The sequence below is a fragment of the Megalobrama amblycephala genome, linkage group LG3 (genome assembly GCF_018812025.1).
Source record: "Megalobrama amblycephala isolate DHTTF-2021 linkage group LG3, ASM1881202v1, whole genome shotgun sequence".
Classification (NCBI taxonomy): Eukaryota; Metazoa; Chordata; class Actinopteri; order Cypriniformes; family Xenocyprididae; genus Megalobrama; species Megalobrama amblycephala.
This window is the reverse complement of record NC_063046.1, coordinates 37,769,527-37,786,432: the sequence shown is the minus strand read 5'-3', so window position 1 is coordinate 37,786,432 and position 16,906 is coordinate 37,769,527. Positions and strand designations below refer to the sequence as shown.

General features: G+C 37.6%; 1 protein-coding gene across 49 annotated transcripts in view; it reads left to right on the top strand.

Annotated features, from left to right (window-relative positions):
• LOC125263978 (receptor-type tyrosine-protein phosphatase delta) overlaps positions 1–10,784 on the top strand; it is a 600,442-nt gene extending 589,658 nt beyond the window's left edge. For all 49 annotated transcript variants that reach the window (XM_048183181.1, XM_048183182.1, XM_048183193.1 and 46 more), the window contains 2 exons: positions 1,705–1,840; positions 7,976–10,784. In XM_048183181.1, coding sequence (XP_048039138.1) covers positions 1,705–1,840; positions 7,976–8,044 — 205 coding nt within the window. In that variant the 3' untranslated portion in view covers positions 8,045–10,784. The remainder of the gene's footprint in view (positions 1–1,704; positions 1,841–7,975) is intronic.
• The last annotated feature ends 6,122 nt before the right edge of the window (positions 10,785–16,906 follow it).

Genomic DNA, 16,906 nt, shown 5'->3' with positions numbered 1-16,906 from the left:
ATGAGGAGGGCATCCATTGTAACACTTGCAATGGCAGCATGCCCCAAGCATGGGACACAAGTTTGATGTGCCATGAAAGATGAAGGCCTTTTTATAGATCCTGAGCAGGATGGTCCCTTAGCCTGTAAGAGTGGTGTCCACAGCAACAATTCTGCAATCTGTAATTTTCCCACACCTTAAACACTAACACCTTAAAGGGTTAGTTCACCCCAAAATGAAATTTCTGTCATTAAGTATTCACCCGAATGTCGTTCCAAACCCATAAGACCTTCATTCATCTTCGGAACACAAATTAAGATGTCTTTGATGAAATCCAAGAGGTTTTTTTTATCCCCCATAGAAAGCAACTTAATTAGCAAACAATACAGTCGAGATCCATGACAGAACACAGACTGACTGAATGACACTTTCATTTAAGCACAATACATGAAATGGAGATTGCTGAACTCCAGCTTACTTGTACAGTACTGTATGTCGGTGTTTTCAGATCATGGCGCCTCTGTAGAGAGCGCGTGCAAATGGTTGCCAGATTGCATAAAGCAAAAAGCCAGGCACATATCCATTTAACAGAAAAGCTTTGATTGGGGGATTTGAGCTCTTGATATCTGGCAATTGCAAACATGAACGCTCACCTAATAGTCTTGTACAGCAGTCTGAAATGTTTTGGCTTCTCTTTTTTCAACAAAAATAAAGTTTTTGGGAAAGTTTTTGTTCTTTTAACTACATTTTAGTCTATATTTTTCGTCAACAATATTGCATGTTGATATAGTCACAGTTATCGTTTAATGGCCTTATTATCGTCTCGTCATCATCTCGTCTTAGTCAGGGGAAAAAAATTGTTGACAAACATTTTTCGTCATACAGTAGATTTCGTTAATGAAATTAACACTAGTTCACTATTTTAACTATGTCTTTACTACTTTTCTGGACCTTGAATGATGATAATTATGTTGCTGTGAGTACAACATCTCGAAGGTGAACCGCTAATTCCTCCGACTGGGCCACTAACAGCCATTCGTGGGTGTGATTCAGACCACGGATGCTCTGGAGTCACAATGGAGCTAGAGTTACATCCATGCACTTTGTGCAGGTGCAAGGCAATAAGGGTAGACCGAAAGGAAGAACTCTATATTGGTATGCTTCAATATATGCTACATATGCTATGCACAGTGAACATCCTCGTGAACTGACCGAGCGTGATCCGCTCCCAAACAAACAACACAGAGATCGTGTGAGTCATCAACTGTTAAAAAATTGGGGCACAGCGGCACACGCGTCCTAAATTTCTTGCTTGAAAATTCATATAGTAATTAGTAATTCTAATAGATGATCAGGACGTACAATTTTGGCAAACAATCACACTGAAAATTGTAATTGAATTCTGCAGAAACAAATAGTTAAAGTGTAAATAAAATAAACATCTAAATGTGTATTTTGGATGTTTTCTTTCCACTAGTCTGAAAGACGACATGTTATGAAGCAAAAGAGACCTCAAGACTGACCAGTGCATGAAAAACAATGGTTTTGCCTTCAAATTAGCAAAAATATTGTCAGTAGACACTTGTTAGATTCAGTCAATTTTGTTTGCATGTTACAAGAAAAAGGTTTGAAATATCAAAAATCCAGTGGACAAATGTTGTTGACTCTTCAAATTATGAATCAGATTATTCTGTGTTCTGACTGGTTTGTTGAATGTCTCTGCAGTGCTGGCGTGGGCCGGACAGGAGTCTTCATCACGCTCAGTATCGTTCTCGAGCGGATGCGGTATGAAGGCGTGGTGGACATCTTCCAGACGGTCAAGATGTTAAGAACACAGCGGCCAGCGATGGTCCAGACCGAAGTAAGTAACAGATTCACACTTTGGCTTAAAATACTAACTCATTAACTGTCAGTGCTGTCCTGGTACAGTTGGCGTGATTTTTATTGTCTTTCATTCTAAAGCTTAAACACTCAAAATTCATCCTGTGAAAACCATTTTGAAATTGGACCATGGAAATGCTACTTTAAAACATTTTAGCAGCTCAATTTTTGTGATATCAACTTCAAATTTTTTTTTTTTTTTTTTTAATTCAAAACATTTGCTTTTCAGTATACTTAAACTTCTATAACATATGCTTTCAACTATTCTTTCAAATAACATTTTATGCTTTTTGCTTCTGCAAATAATGAGTGCCCTCTTTAAAAGGAAACCAACCTCAAATCTGTATTCCACAGCATTCATAAATTACAGTTCAGTTTAAGAGCATTAACAGGTTAAATCAGGATCAAAAATACTTTCTCTTCCTCAAGCATTCAGCATTGTTTCAAATTAAAACAGCTAATAACATGCAGGTCAGTTTAGTGATTCATCTTTCAGATGTCCTCTATGATTTTAGTTCGATGAAGAGACATGTGGGCATTGAGTTTGTGACACTGATGGGGAAAAGAACGTGGCTTTGTTCGGCCCGCAAACGCTCATTCTCATTTATAACGACAAACCCTTCAGGTTAGCCATGCAAATTGGTTCAGATAAGCAATTTCACAGCTAACCCCCACAATGGCCTTTTCCAGCATCAATGGGGTAAAATTATTTTCCACGTTCAATGCGACATCGAAGTGATGAGGCTCGAATATCACGCTCGACACAACACAATCCCTCCTTTTCACCTCAGAGTGGCAGCAAGATGCGCGACACAAAAGCAGCGGCATTAGAGCTGCGCGCGCAAGCCTTCACATCGCAGACCGCTGAACTGATGTGTTGCTATGGAGATGAGAGGAGCCACGCATCCGTGAATTCAGCGAGAAATCCATAAAATCTGCTCAGAAGATGTCACATTACATCACTGATGTGCTTTACCAAAAAGATTGCATTTCAAACGTCGAGTCATAGTTTCTTTCTGTTTAAATCCTGCTTAGTTTTTCATTTTGCAATAATAATAATGCCATTGGATTTTTTTTATTTTTAACTGCCTATCATATACACTTCCCAGTAAATTCCCCTTGAACCTTCACATAAACTCTCTTTTTTTTTCCTGAGGAGTTTTCTGTTTTCTCAACTTTCTGTTATATCATTAAATAAGCACACTTATTGAGAACAAAATATATGACCATATAATCTAGTATTTTGTATTTATTCTCTCTATATATATTATTAGATTATGGTTAACAATGCAGTATTAAAAAGACAGGAAGTTCCTCAGGTTACAAATCAACACTGTTAACATTATAAATATATTAAAATGTGTACTATAATCATACATTGAAAAACAAACAAAAAAACTTGACCGTTACCATTATTTCAAGATATAAACTTTCTGAGGAGAAGCCCATCTTTTTTCCCCCCTTGTAAAAAAGAGGTACACTTTAGAATTATTCAAAAAAGGCTACATTATGGAAATAATACTTTAGAAGAATATATGGTAATACTTTAAGGCAGTGACGGCTGGTGCAAATTTTTTTTTGGGGGGGGGCACAAAAAAAAAAAAATTTATAAATGCAGGAATGAATAGGCTAATTGTTAAATAACCATTTAACAAGTGATATAATAATAACGTATCATTACTGCTTATCTAAAACATGGAAAATTCAGTATTTAAAGCATGCCATAGGGCTGGGATCTAAAAAAATCTGTATTTAATTTAAAAAAATGTTATTTAACATCCTGCCCAATATTGTCCTAGAAACAATGTTCATATTGAAGGCTATTAAAACAAACATGAATGTAACTGTGTACTATATGCTATATTATGTGCAAAAAAGGGGTCAAATCACATTAGGCCTAGGCTATATTCTAAAATTGTAACTTTACAATCTAAAAACAAAATGTAAAAAACAAAAAAATAAAAAAAAATAAAACAGAAGTTAAATACACTAAACTAAAAATGAAAATAAATAAAAACAAAAGAACAGACTAATTATTATTATTATTTTGATTACCCTACAATAGTCACTTTGCACAGTTACTGCTATCGTACAAATACACTTAGTTGTAGGTTCAAAATTCTACATATGGCATAATTATGTTCGCCAACAAAAACAAATTTTCAACAACAAATATTTTTAGCAAAATGTATATTTTAGTCAGATTGAACTCCGTCTGTTTGGCGTGCACGCGCACGGCGGCGCTCGTTCACGGAAGTTTGTGCTTGCTGAAGGCTCGTCCACACCTGACTGTAAAATGGGAATATTTTCTCGACTGTCATTTACAGATGGAGAATATGTCTGTGAAATGTAAATTATGCACTGAGGAAATTATTAAATGTCACTTCATCTTAAAAAAAAAAAAAATTAATAGAGGACTGTTTGTTTCCACCAATCGCTGCACAAGTTAAGGTTACGTATGATGACGAAAGCACGTTAGTGCGAGCCCTCCCGGAACACATAGAGAATGCATTGCAGTGCCTGCAGTTCGAAAAAAAAGTTCTTTGAATGGAACTCTATGGGAGCACTCGAGGCAATTCTCTTAAAGGCCAGAACACACCAAGCCGACGCCGACGAACTAGTGGCAACGAAAGCAGACTGCGGGGTTGGCTCACGTCGGCAGCATCTGTGTCCAAAGTTGCCATGACACACCAAACCGACGCTAAACAGCCGACAGCCAAGTAGCACGTCCGTTTCTGCTGATCATTCTGATTGGCTGTTCAGATACTGCCGCCTGCTGGTACGGAAAGGCATTTCATCTCACGCAGGCGGCAGTATCTGAACAGCCAATCAGAATGATCAGATGGCCCGACGGACCGACGAGCTCCAACGCCGATTCAACATTTCGAATCGGCCGAAAAAAAAGCCGACGAGGACCAACTTCAGCCGACAGTGCAGAACACACTGAGAAAACTTAGTCGGCCGACGAAGAAAAACTGCCCGACAGCTGACCGTCGGCTTGGTGTGTTCCTACCTTTATGAACTGAAATCGCCCAAAAAAGAGGCGGTGCTCCACAGAGCGTGATTGACGCTGATTGGACTATATGAGGCAGAACAAACAGTCTAGCAGTGACCGCTAGCGTAACTCTGTGGTTGAATCATAGGGTTGAATGTGATTGAAAAATCCATCCCTTTTTCACTTGGGTGGTGCGTCGCCCTATTGCCCTAATGAAGAAACCGCCCCTGCTTTAAGTTCACATTAGTTGCATTAACTAACAACGAGCAATACATTTGTTACAGTGTTTATTAATCTTTGTTTACTGTTCATTGTTAGTTCATTGTTAGTGTAAATAATATTAACGGACACAAGTTTTGATTTTAATAATGTATTTGTAAATGTTGAAATTAAAATTAACTTAGATTAATAAACACTTTAGAGGCATTCTCATCATTAGTCCTTAACTATTGTAGTTAACTAATGTTATTACACGGCTCTGTAGAATACATGATTCTGATTAGTCAATCGTGCCATCCAGCGGTATTTTATGCTGCATTCCAGGCAGGTTTTTGAGCCTGTAAGTCATGACTTCAAACCAAGACTCACGACTTTGTAGCGTTCCAGGCAAGTCACGTTAAACTGCCTGAGTGTAAACAAACAAGCATGGCGGACCGTATGCTCATTTACAATTATTTCTATCGCCAAAGGTGCTTACTCCTTGTTTATTAGGGTGAAATGAAGAAAAAACGGCACATAAGTCAAGAGAAGCTGTTATACCTTTTATTTTGCGTTATTTTACCATGCACTTGCATAAACACCGCATCCGTAGGGGCTGTCATTGTTGTTTCGCAGGCTATGTGACGTCAGAGCACGGAACTGGGAGTACATCGATCTAGTACGAGTTCACGGGTGGGAAGTTACGGGTTTGACTGCCGTTCCAGTGCACTTTCACGGGTAGAAGATTGGAAAAACATGGGTAAAACATGGGTTTCCTGGAACGCGGCATTATTCCCAGATAACAACTGCTGAAAACAGTTATAACAGGCTCATCCGGCTTACTAAAGTCAGCAGCGCTATACGCTTGCTTGGAGCGTTTTTTTTCTTCGTCAAAGTTTTGTGTTTGGTGAGCTAATAAATTATTAAAACTTAGTCAAATCAATATTTTGTGTACATTTATTTAATTATGTCATCCAGTATCGTGGACTCGCTCTTTCTTGTTCTATGCAAATGCAGCTGCTGCCATTTTGCGACTATTGTTTTATACACTGTTGGATTATAAGATGATAAACAGGTAAGATTTTAAAACAGTTCCATCTCAGATCAATATCTCTTATTCTCATAATTATTTGTGGTGAAATGCCATTTATTAAGTGGCGTGACTGTACCGTATCCCTTAAATGTCCGTCTAGTTTGAACTTGCCGCGTTAGCAACTGCTGTCTCCGTGGAAGCTTTGCGTTTAAAGAGCTAACAAAACATTTAGATTCAGATCAATATTTCGTGTCTAATTATTTATTTATGTGGCAAGTAGCCGTGTAATAAGCGGGATAATGTACATCCAGTCGGTTGTTATCTCAGAATAAAGCCCTTCAGGCTGATGCAAGGCAGGGTCCTGATCACCCTGTCAGGCTTTATTCTGAGATAACAACCGGCTGGATGTACATTATCCCTTACTTAACTAATGGAACCTTATTGTAAAGTGCTACTGAATATACATAAGTGCGAACTGAATGCAATGTTTTCAAACACCTAAATGCATGTTAATTGCAGTTAAACAAATGAATTATTAAATGTAATTAGCTTCAAATTTGGAGTGCTTTTTGATTAACTTAAAGTACACTTAAGTAGCCTTTTATTTCATTAATATGATCTGCAAATACAGTTTTTTTTATATACTTTTAAGATTTGGAGTACACTACAACTGCACATTCAATACAATTAAGTATTGAATTAACTTTTTTGTGTTATGCTTGTCAGTAAGGGATTATATTCAAATGTAAGCCTTAATACCATGATTTTGTATAGTAAATGGTTAATAATTAAAATGTTTATATATGTAAAAATATCAGAACTAAATTGTCAAAAGGTTCATGTCAAAATTATGTGAAAATTTAAAACTTTCAGGGCTGCTACCATCAACCCTGTTAAAGGGTTAGTTCACCCTAAAAAGAAAATTCTGTCATTAATTACTCACCTTCATGTCGTTCCACACCCGTACGACCATCGTTCATCTTCAGAACACAAATTAAGATATTTTTCATAAAATCCGATGGCTCAGTGAGGCCTGCATTGCCAGCGAGACAATGAACACTTTCAATGCCCAGAAAGCTACTAAAGACGTATTTAAAACTGTTCATGTGACTACAGTGGTTCAACCTTTTATATTATAAAGCGATGAGAATACTTTTTGTGTGTCAAAAAACAAAACAATACCTTAGTGATGGGCGATTTCAAACACCGCTTCATTAAGCTTTGAAGATTTACAAATCTTTTGTTTCGGATCAGTGCCACAGTCACGCCCCCCAGTGGTGAACCATTGAAATTTAGAAACACTTATCACGTAACGAAGCCTCGTTTACTTAAATCACGTGACTTTGGCAGTTTGATACGCGCTCTGAACCACTGATTCGAAACAAAAGATTCGTCAAGCTTTGAAGCTTCATGAAGCGGTGTTTTGAAATCACCCATCGCTAGATATTGTTGAATAAAGTCGTTATTTAGTTTTTTTGGCACATGAAAAGTATTCTCGTCGCTTCATAACATTAAGGTTGAACCACTGTAGTTCCATGAACTTTTTTGAACTTAGTAGCTTTCTGGGTACCTGAAAGTCTTAATTGTCTTCCTGGCAATGCAAGCCTCACTGAGCTATCGATGTTATCAAAAATATCTTAATTTGATGAACATACAGGTATGGAACAACATGAAGGTGAGTAATTAATGACAGAATTTTCATTTTTGGGTGAACTAACGCTTTAATTCCTTTTAATTCTCTGTTAATTCCCATAATTCTTTCTGAATTACGGCCAACATATATTAAGATTCTTAATAAATCTCCATTAAAAATAAGATGAATTAATGCACATAATGGATCTGATTGTTTGACGTGGCACTGATTTCACCCATTTCTCTCTGTCTCTCAGGATCAGTACCAGTTTTGTTACAGAGCTGGGTTGGAGTATCTCGGGAGCTTCGACCACTATGCAACATAAGATCTTCGTCACGCTGTCAGGGAGACGGATCGGCCATCGGACATCCAGCGGTCATTTAATTCTTCTGAGCCATAAATACCTGCTTGTGAAAAGAACTTAAAATCTTCGATTACATGTTGGATGTGCAACGTAAACCTAGAAATACTAAAAACGACAATAAAAGACAAATATCCAGGTGGACCAAGAAAAATCACCCCGATCTGATTTCAAAAAGTGAATAATGAATAAATAAATAGTAATAATAATAATAATTTCAGACAGGTGAATCAAGACTGCTGAAGCATCGCACAGAAATAATCGTTGCTTCGAGGATTCATGAATACAAATCATAATGGAACATTGTGGAGTCAATAAAGGAAGAGACGCTGTGAGACGGGGAGCTCGATACACAATGTAAAGAGAGTTGGTTTTGTTCCACAATCAATACGAGGAGATACGTCACTGATGAAGAGAGGAGACTTCATGACCACCACCACCATCATCATCATCATCATCATAAAAGAAAACTAAACAAACGGACAGAGCTGAAAGTAATAACTACGACACGCTGATCGTTAGATTAGATGTCTGAAGAAATTACACAAATAACACAGCTTTTCTTTTAAGTTCTGTGACTGTGCTTCATTTTTTTATGACAGAAATCAGTTCAAACTGACCGTATTTTTCTTAAACAATGTTTGTTTTATTTTCTTTTTTTATTATTATTTTTCCTGATGTTCGCACCTCTGTGCTCTTCTTTATTTCATTGTTTTGCTGGTGGTTTGTGGCATTTTGTTTTGTGAGCACACACACTCACATACTCTCTCACACACACACACACACACACACACAAACACACACACTGAATCATGGGGTGGGCAGAGTATAAAGGTTAGAAGATATCTCAGTTCTTCCAGAGAGAGATATTAAAAGAGATGATGTCTTTATTTATATAACATTAAAATGTATATTCACAAAACATGGCTAATATGCGAGGAGATATAGATATATAAATATAATATATGGAAATGATGGTGGGTTTCTGTACATCCGTTGGAAGGACGTTTTCCGCTGGAATGCACATCAGACGGACGGACAGACGGACACAGACTACGTTTAAAGCATCTTTTCTTGTGCAATAAATCGATGTTTTACAGCCAGAGGGTTCAATTCTCGTTTGTTTAACGAGGATGGGGTGATTGTCGTCATATTCACAACCTCATGGGTCAAAGGTCATCGTCTTGCATCTGCTAGGCCACAAGACATCCACGTGTTCATTCTTTTGCATTTAGAGTGCCTTATATTTATGCCTGTTCTTTTTTACGATATTCATTTAACGACTTGTATATTTCAGTAGTTCATGTTCGAGTATTTATCGATTGATTTCCCACGCATATGGATTTATATTATATGAAATTATATATGCAAATACGTAATTCCATCATTACTGTTTAATTTTCTGTGGCCTTAATTTGGCTCAGAGAAAAAAAAAAAAAAAAAAAAGACAAGGGTACAAAAAAGAAAGAAAAGCGTTCGATAACTGTCTGGCCCGATACTGTTAAATCATTTCTTTTGTATTACTCATTATAAACTTTTGAGTGGCACAAGCAGAATCCTGGGAAAAATGAATGACTTTCTGTCTTTTTAAAGACCAAGCTTTAGCGTCAAATGCCCCTGTCATTTTTGCGAATTTTCGGCAGTGGAAAAGGAACCTCAAAACCTCTAGTTCAAAGAACCAATTTATTCTGAAAATCCTGCAGAGCTCTAGGCGATAAGATACTAAGTATTTAACATGCGAATTTTGAGACAAGAATATTATTTGACACTTGAACCTCACTGGCTTTGTGGATGTGCATTCCAGATGCTTTTTTCCCCCCTTTCTTGTTTCAAATAGATGAAACATTTTATTGTCAGTCCAAAATCAGTGTTTTTGCTTATTTTGTTGTTTATTTCAAATGTTTTCATCGTCTCACTTGGGTCACAATATCTGCAACAAGCAGCTGTTGCATAGCCTCATGTAACTGTCAGCGCCACCTAGTGTTCAGCGATTCAATGTGCAATCTGCTCCACGTCGGCTTTTCTTTCACTGTTCTGGATCTTATTTGAATATGCATGAGTTCAACTGCAGTGGGGGCGAGTAGGAAGAATTGCACTTTGTATCTCTTTATCTCTATGCACTGCCCTACTGATTCCGCACCCATTACGGATTTTACTTGAACCCAACGTACGAATCTCCTTCAAACTTCACTTGGTGTGTATGTAAATAACACAGAAAAGAGACTACCCAAGTAATAAGAGAAAAAGAAGAAAAAAAAAAAAGATTAAGAAAAAGCTAATCGGTTGCGAAAAGAGCATCTTTAGCAGGTGATTTCGAAGTGTCACTTCTTCCCCCGTTCAGCCGGTTGAAAGACTGAAGCGTCACGAACGCAAACGTGCACGTGGTGTTTCTAAGCTCCCTGTTACTCTCACATCTGGATGCATAGACTGAAATTAATTCAATTCAGTTGTAAAGAAAAAATGGCTTGTTAAAAAAAGAATCATAAATTACCTCTAATTAGTTGTAAATGTAAAATGTTTTTTGATTTGATTTGATTTGATTTGATTTTTTTCCTCTCTGAATGAATGGAGTGCTTTTTATTTTCATACTTAGATGACATTGGTGAAAAGACACATCTGTACGAGAAGCCGTCCTTCTGTACTTTGCTGACACAAGTTCCATTTGTTATAAATGAATTCTATTAAAAAATGTAAGTGTTATGCACATGTGTTTCCTTCCTTTTCTCCTCTGAGCCTGGACGATCAATGGGAATAAATCACTTAATACTTCAACTCTGTTATGATAACATCACAGTGGCATTTTTATTTTATTTGCATTATTATTAGGTCACAGTTTAAGTAAAATACTACTGACACTTAGATTTTACTGTGCATATCTACATTAGCATTCTGTTAGGTTATTCAGTTAAGCATATTTTGATGTTGAAGTTGAAAAATAAAAACAGGTCAAAATGTCTATTTTTAAGCTGGTTTATTGTTTGCAAGAAAAAAAAGGATGCCTAAGAGCATGATTTTCCATATTTTACTCATTGTCATATTTTTAACCACCTTTGGAATGTTGCGCAAGAATAGTAGAGCACATTTATATTTGTTTCACAAAGCCGAGTGTAAATGGATCTAGCCGAATAGAAATCCAATGAATCAAGACGCATGAAGTGAGTGTAAATGCCCCCGATAAGTGTTCTGTCCAATCCTGGAGAGATTTGTGATGTTTTATGTCAATGTGGTTTTATGTCACATGAGAGAGTCTGAGCAAAATTGAGTGAGGATGATCTAATGAAAGACACTTATGAGGAAAAAATGGAGATCTGAAAGAGAAAACGGGGCAGGAGTAACTGGAATGTACGTTAATGTTTCCAGACTGCCATGTGCACAAATCCCACAATGCCTCTGTTCTTTGTTTAAAACACTCTTGCTCTCCTTCAGGTTGTCTAGCAGAAAAGAAAACAGCAGTTACAGTCATATCTAGTGAAAGCGCTGCAGAGGGTTTAATGTGTGAAGTTTGTATTTCTGTGAGTATGAATTATTCAGTAAAATGCCATTTATAATTTGTTCTGCAAAGTGTCTAAATCGGTAAAGAGGTGGATGAAAGTCTAGTCTTGTATTCCTGGTTACAGCAAGTTCACAGCATGTAAACGCCTTTAAAGAGAGGAACGTCATGTTCCTTTCAGGAATCCTTATATTTATCATTTGAAGGTAACCCAGTTTTCGCAAGTTATGCTGTCATGACAACAAGCTGAAAGTTAGATATAAAGTAAACTGACAGAAAAGAGGTAAATGAATAAATCACGTTAAGTCTTGTTTTAAATTTTAGCTTACTGTCCATATAAATGTTTAATTACAAATATATTTGAATACATGCTATACGCGTTTTAATAGCAATTACATTTGTTTACCATAAATGCTTGTCAGTACATTTGCACCACACTTTAACCGTATTTCCATCAATGAGATCAGTAGTAAAAAAAAATAAAAAAAAAAATAATAATAATGGTAACACTTTATTTTGGGGTCTTTTAACTAGTTGCTTATTAGCATCCATTTTACTAGAATATTGGTTATTTATTAGTACTTATTAGGCACATATTAATGCCTTTTTCTGCATGACCTTATTCTACATTCTTAATCCAATACCTAAACTTAACAACTACCTTACTAACTCCAGTAAATTAGGAGTTTATTAAGGGAAAAGTCATAGTTAATAGTTATGTGTTCCCTATACTAAAGTGTTACCAAAATAATAATAATAATGCTTGAAAGCCAGTGGTGAGGATTATGAGACCTCAGACAATGAAATTGTTTGTATGGAGCCATTTGGCAAGTAAAAGCCAAAAGGAGTGTGGGTAAAATGTGCCGTGCAGTTTCTGGGCCCACCAAGCCTGCACTCCAGAGTTAACAATAAGTTGTCACCATTGTAACTCTGATTTAGAATATCCACACATAGACACAAACTCACACACAGTGTTTTTTGTTAGACCTACATGTTCTTTACACAGGTACCCTGGAGTTGAGTGTTCATTAAGCATAAATACCATTAAGGAAGTCTGTTCTAGTAGACTAATTTACACATACAACACACACCCCTGAGTCAAATAGAAAGTGGATTTAATTTAGGGTCAGTCACGGAGTGGCATTGTTTTGGATTGTTTGTTCTTATGGACTGTTTCAATTAACCTATTTTTGATGCATATTGCATAATGTGTCCCAATGCAATCTCAGCAATTTTTAAGTATTTTATGAAGTGACAAATTCGTACGACCTTGTTCTTACGTTTTCGTACGATTTGTTTAGACCCCAGTGAAAGGTAAGTTTAGGGGCAGGGTAAGGGGTGGTCCTTCTCAGTGACTTTTTTTGAAAATTCATACGAATCTGCCACCTCTGAGAATACTTACAAATTACCGTGAGATCTGGTTGCTTGTCCTCTGTTTTTGCTCTTTTTGTTAAATTAATGCATAAAAACAAATTCAAACCTCTGCAAGATACAGCCCTTTTGAGTTGATGTCAAATACATGTGTTTTTGTTACAATCTACCCCACTACCGGAATACATAACATGGGGTAAATTGTAACAAAACACATGTATTTGACATCAACTCAAAAGGGCTGTATCTAGAGGTTTGAATTTGTTTTTATGCATTAATCAAATGTGGGTGTATATATATATATATATATATATATATATATATATATATATATATATATATATATATATATATATAAACGTTCAGTGAGTTACAGATGCTGAAGCACAAAGTGTTAGGCCTACTTGGTCTCCTCAACATAATAAGTAGCTTTTTTTTTTTTTTAAGTAGTCTAGCCTATTCTAAAGCGTTCTACTTTTCTTAAGGGAGGTTAACACGTGTGATTTAAAACTTGCGTTTCTGAGCTTTCTGATGATGTTAAATTGGCTCTATCACACTCATGAAGATTCAGTCGGTTTATATCGATTAAAGTGTCCCGTGACGTTGCGCAGCGTTCGGTAATAATCCCGTGAATCTATTTCCACCTGAGCGCTGCAGCCAAGAATAAAGCCCTCGCAGTTCGCTTTGACCTCCGGGCACACGGTGTCGATTATTCCAGGCTGGCAACAGCGAAGACTTCATCAGCCTAATCAAAATAAATCACCAGAGCAGCAGAAAGTGAGCGGCGTTAAGCTCTTTGCCGTTTCCCCGGAGACCCGCGGCCTCTTAACGGCAGGCAAATCCATTATAGCGGGAGCAGATGTGGCAAGTCAGCGTTCCAACGCGAGTCTGGCCGGAGAATCCGCGATACGCTGCTCGACCGCACTCGAGGACACGACGACCCACGTCTCGGCCATAAAAACGGCTGTGACCAAACAGCTAATGAGAAAAGTCCGATTCTCAGGGATGGTGTGTAGAAAATCGAGTGGGAACTTCACAGTTCCTGTTCCCTGTAGCGAGAGAATCAGCCTCTAATTCAAATAAGATGTCAAGTGCTGATCTTTTTATTTCCTGTGACAGTCAGAGGCGGTTTGGAGTTTGGGATAATTTCAGCTGATAGTCGGCCCTGCTGGAACCCTATCAGGGTTTTTCTGGAAGCCTGGACGGAATATTAATTGCTGAAATAAAACTGCTGCGATGTAACCACTGGTTGCAGAAGCTCTCACAGATTGTGTGTTTGAACAGCTGCGCGTTTGATCATGTGACACTGAATTAAAATTTGTCACATGCACTTTCCATGATCAAACATCATTCACAACCTTTACTTGGGTCGTCTGATGTATTTCCTTAGCTTTCATAGGCTACTACTGTTTCCCCTAAAGCATGTTCTAATATCATTTTGTTAACGTTTACGAAACCTTATTTCTAAATGTTCTCTGAACGTTCACGTCTGTTTTTTTATTTATTTATTTTTTATTATTTATTATTTTAAATGTCTTGGTTATGCGAACATTAAAGGAACTTGAACATACCATTTTATAATTTTTGCAAACATTATTTAGGGAATGTTACTTTTGAATGCTCTATAAACATTCAGAAACTACAGTAACATTAAAAAAAAAAAAAACAGACTAACGTCAAAAAAAAAAAAAAAAAATCCATTAACATTTTAAACCCTGGGTAAACTGAACCCTGGGTTATCTTGCTTCACGTTTCACACAGCTCATCATTTGTTATGATACAATACAATGTTAATGATTATTGGTATTCATAAGCTGACATTTCACATTGTACATTCCTAAACCCTGGCTTAATGTTCTTATTTGCATATTTGCAGTGTCATTCATTGATTGGATAAACGCTGCACATGACCTGTTTACATAAGCTTTGGCCATAACCCTGTGCTAACCCCGCTTCTGGAAACTGAAAATGCTCCTTTACCCGGGGCTTAAAGCGGTGTTTATAACGATAACCCAGGGTTAAGCGCAGTGTGAAAAGCCCTAATAATTTAATAATATGGTGTATGGCCTCCTTTTGCGGCCAGTACAGTATCAATTCGTTGTGTGAATGACAGATACAAGTCCTGCACAGTTGCCAGAGGGATTTTGAGCCATTTCTTTTCCAGAACAGTGGCCAGGTCACTCTGTGATAGATGCGAGGAAATCATTTTCTGACTTGCTCCTCTAAAATACCCTGATGTGGCTCAAAAATATTTAGATCTGGTGACTGTGCAGGCTATGGGAGATATTCTTCAATTTCATGTTCATCAAACCATTCTGGCACAAGTCTTGCTGTGTGTATTAATTATCATGCTGATACATTTCACCCCCTTCAGAGTACAATGTTTAAACCATTAGATGCACATGGTCCCACAGAATGGTTCGGTAGGTATGGTTCAAGGAATGCCATGATATTTCAGCCCAAACCATCACTGATCCGCCCGTGCTTCATTCTGGGCATGCAACAGTCCAGGTGCAAAGTTTCTTTGGGGCTTCTTAACAGTGTAACTCTCCTGGATATAGATAAGAGAGTGAAGGTGGACTCATTAAAGAACAATACATTCACATTGTCCACAGCCCAAGATTTGCACTGTTGGCACCATTGAAACTGACTTTTGGCATTGGCACAAGTGACCAAAAGTTTGGGTATAGCAGCCCGACCATGAATATTGACCATGTGGAGCTCCCGACAAACAGTTTTTGTGGAACAGGAGTTGATGTGCGCATTTAATTCTGCAGTGATTTGGGCAGTGGTGTTTAATTTTGGATACAGTTTGTGTTAGTACCTGGGGGCATCCCTTTCAGGCAGCTTCCTGTTGCATCCACAGTTACTCCTGTTGGATGTGGTTCATCCTAAGTGGTGGTATGCCAGCATTACCCTGGACACCACTACTCTCGATACACCACAAAGACTTGCTGTCCTGGTCACAGATGCACCAGCGAGACACGCACCAACAATTTGTCCTCTTTTGAACTCTGATACATATGTCTCCCATTATGTTGTGTCGATTGCAATTATGTACATTTTATGTACAGCTGTGCTATTGCTCTGCTAATTCAACCTTCACACTCTGATCTTGCTGATGGAAAGTAAATTAGTGAAGATAGGCCACTGTGCATAGGTGTGAAACCTCCAACACTATTGGCCAGTGTTTCAGTTTAATTGTCCAACCCCTGTAGTTATAACTGATCAACATTTTTTCATCTCATAATTATGACTTGGTATGTCATAATTATGACATAGCCTATGTCATAATTTTGACCCTTTTTTTTTTTTTTTTGGTCAAAATTTTTACTTTTTAATCTCAATTATTTAGTAGTAAGTCATAGTAATTATGACTTACTATGTTATAATTTCTACTTTTTTGTTTGTTGTTCTATTTTTTAACCTTAATTATTAGTTATTTCATAATTATGGCTTGGTGTTACTTTTTATTTCATGATAAGATTTACCAAAGTATGATTATTATTATTTTTTTTTTCTTATGTGGCTGAAATAGGCTTCCGGTTTCATGTGTTTACTGAATAAGAGAGGAACAATAACCTATTTGATTCTGAGCGTGAGCGTTTGCTATGCTGGACAAGCTTTCAGAAGTGTTGGCTTTTTCTACGGGCACAGGTGAACATTTATAAATTCTCCACAGCCCCACCTCGTTACGCATCTGTCAGTCAGCCGGAGCTCGTGCCGGTGCCCGGAGAACTGTTTTGTGACGCTGTGAAATTGATAGCCTCCCCGGCGCTCAACTCATCCGGGCCTCTGCCGTCTGAAGCGAATTCCATTTTCCTCTCAGAGCGATGATGTCCTACCTGAGGCAGCGGAGCGGTGAAGAAACGCCGCAGACAGTCGTGTCGTCTAGGAGACGCTTCTCTGCCCCGCTGCTGCGAGTCTGCGGCTTCAGAACATTCCGGAATGTTCCGCTGTGACAC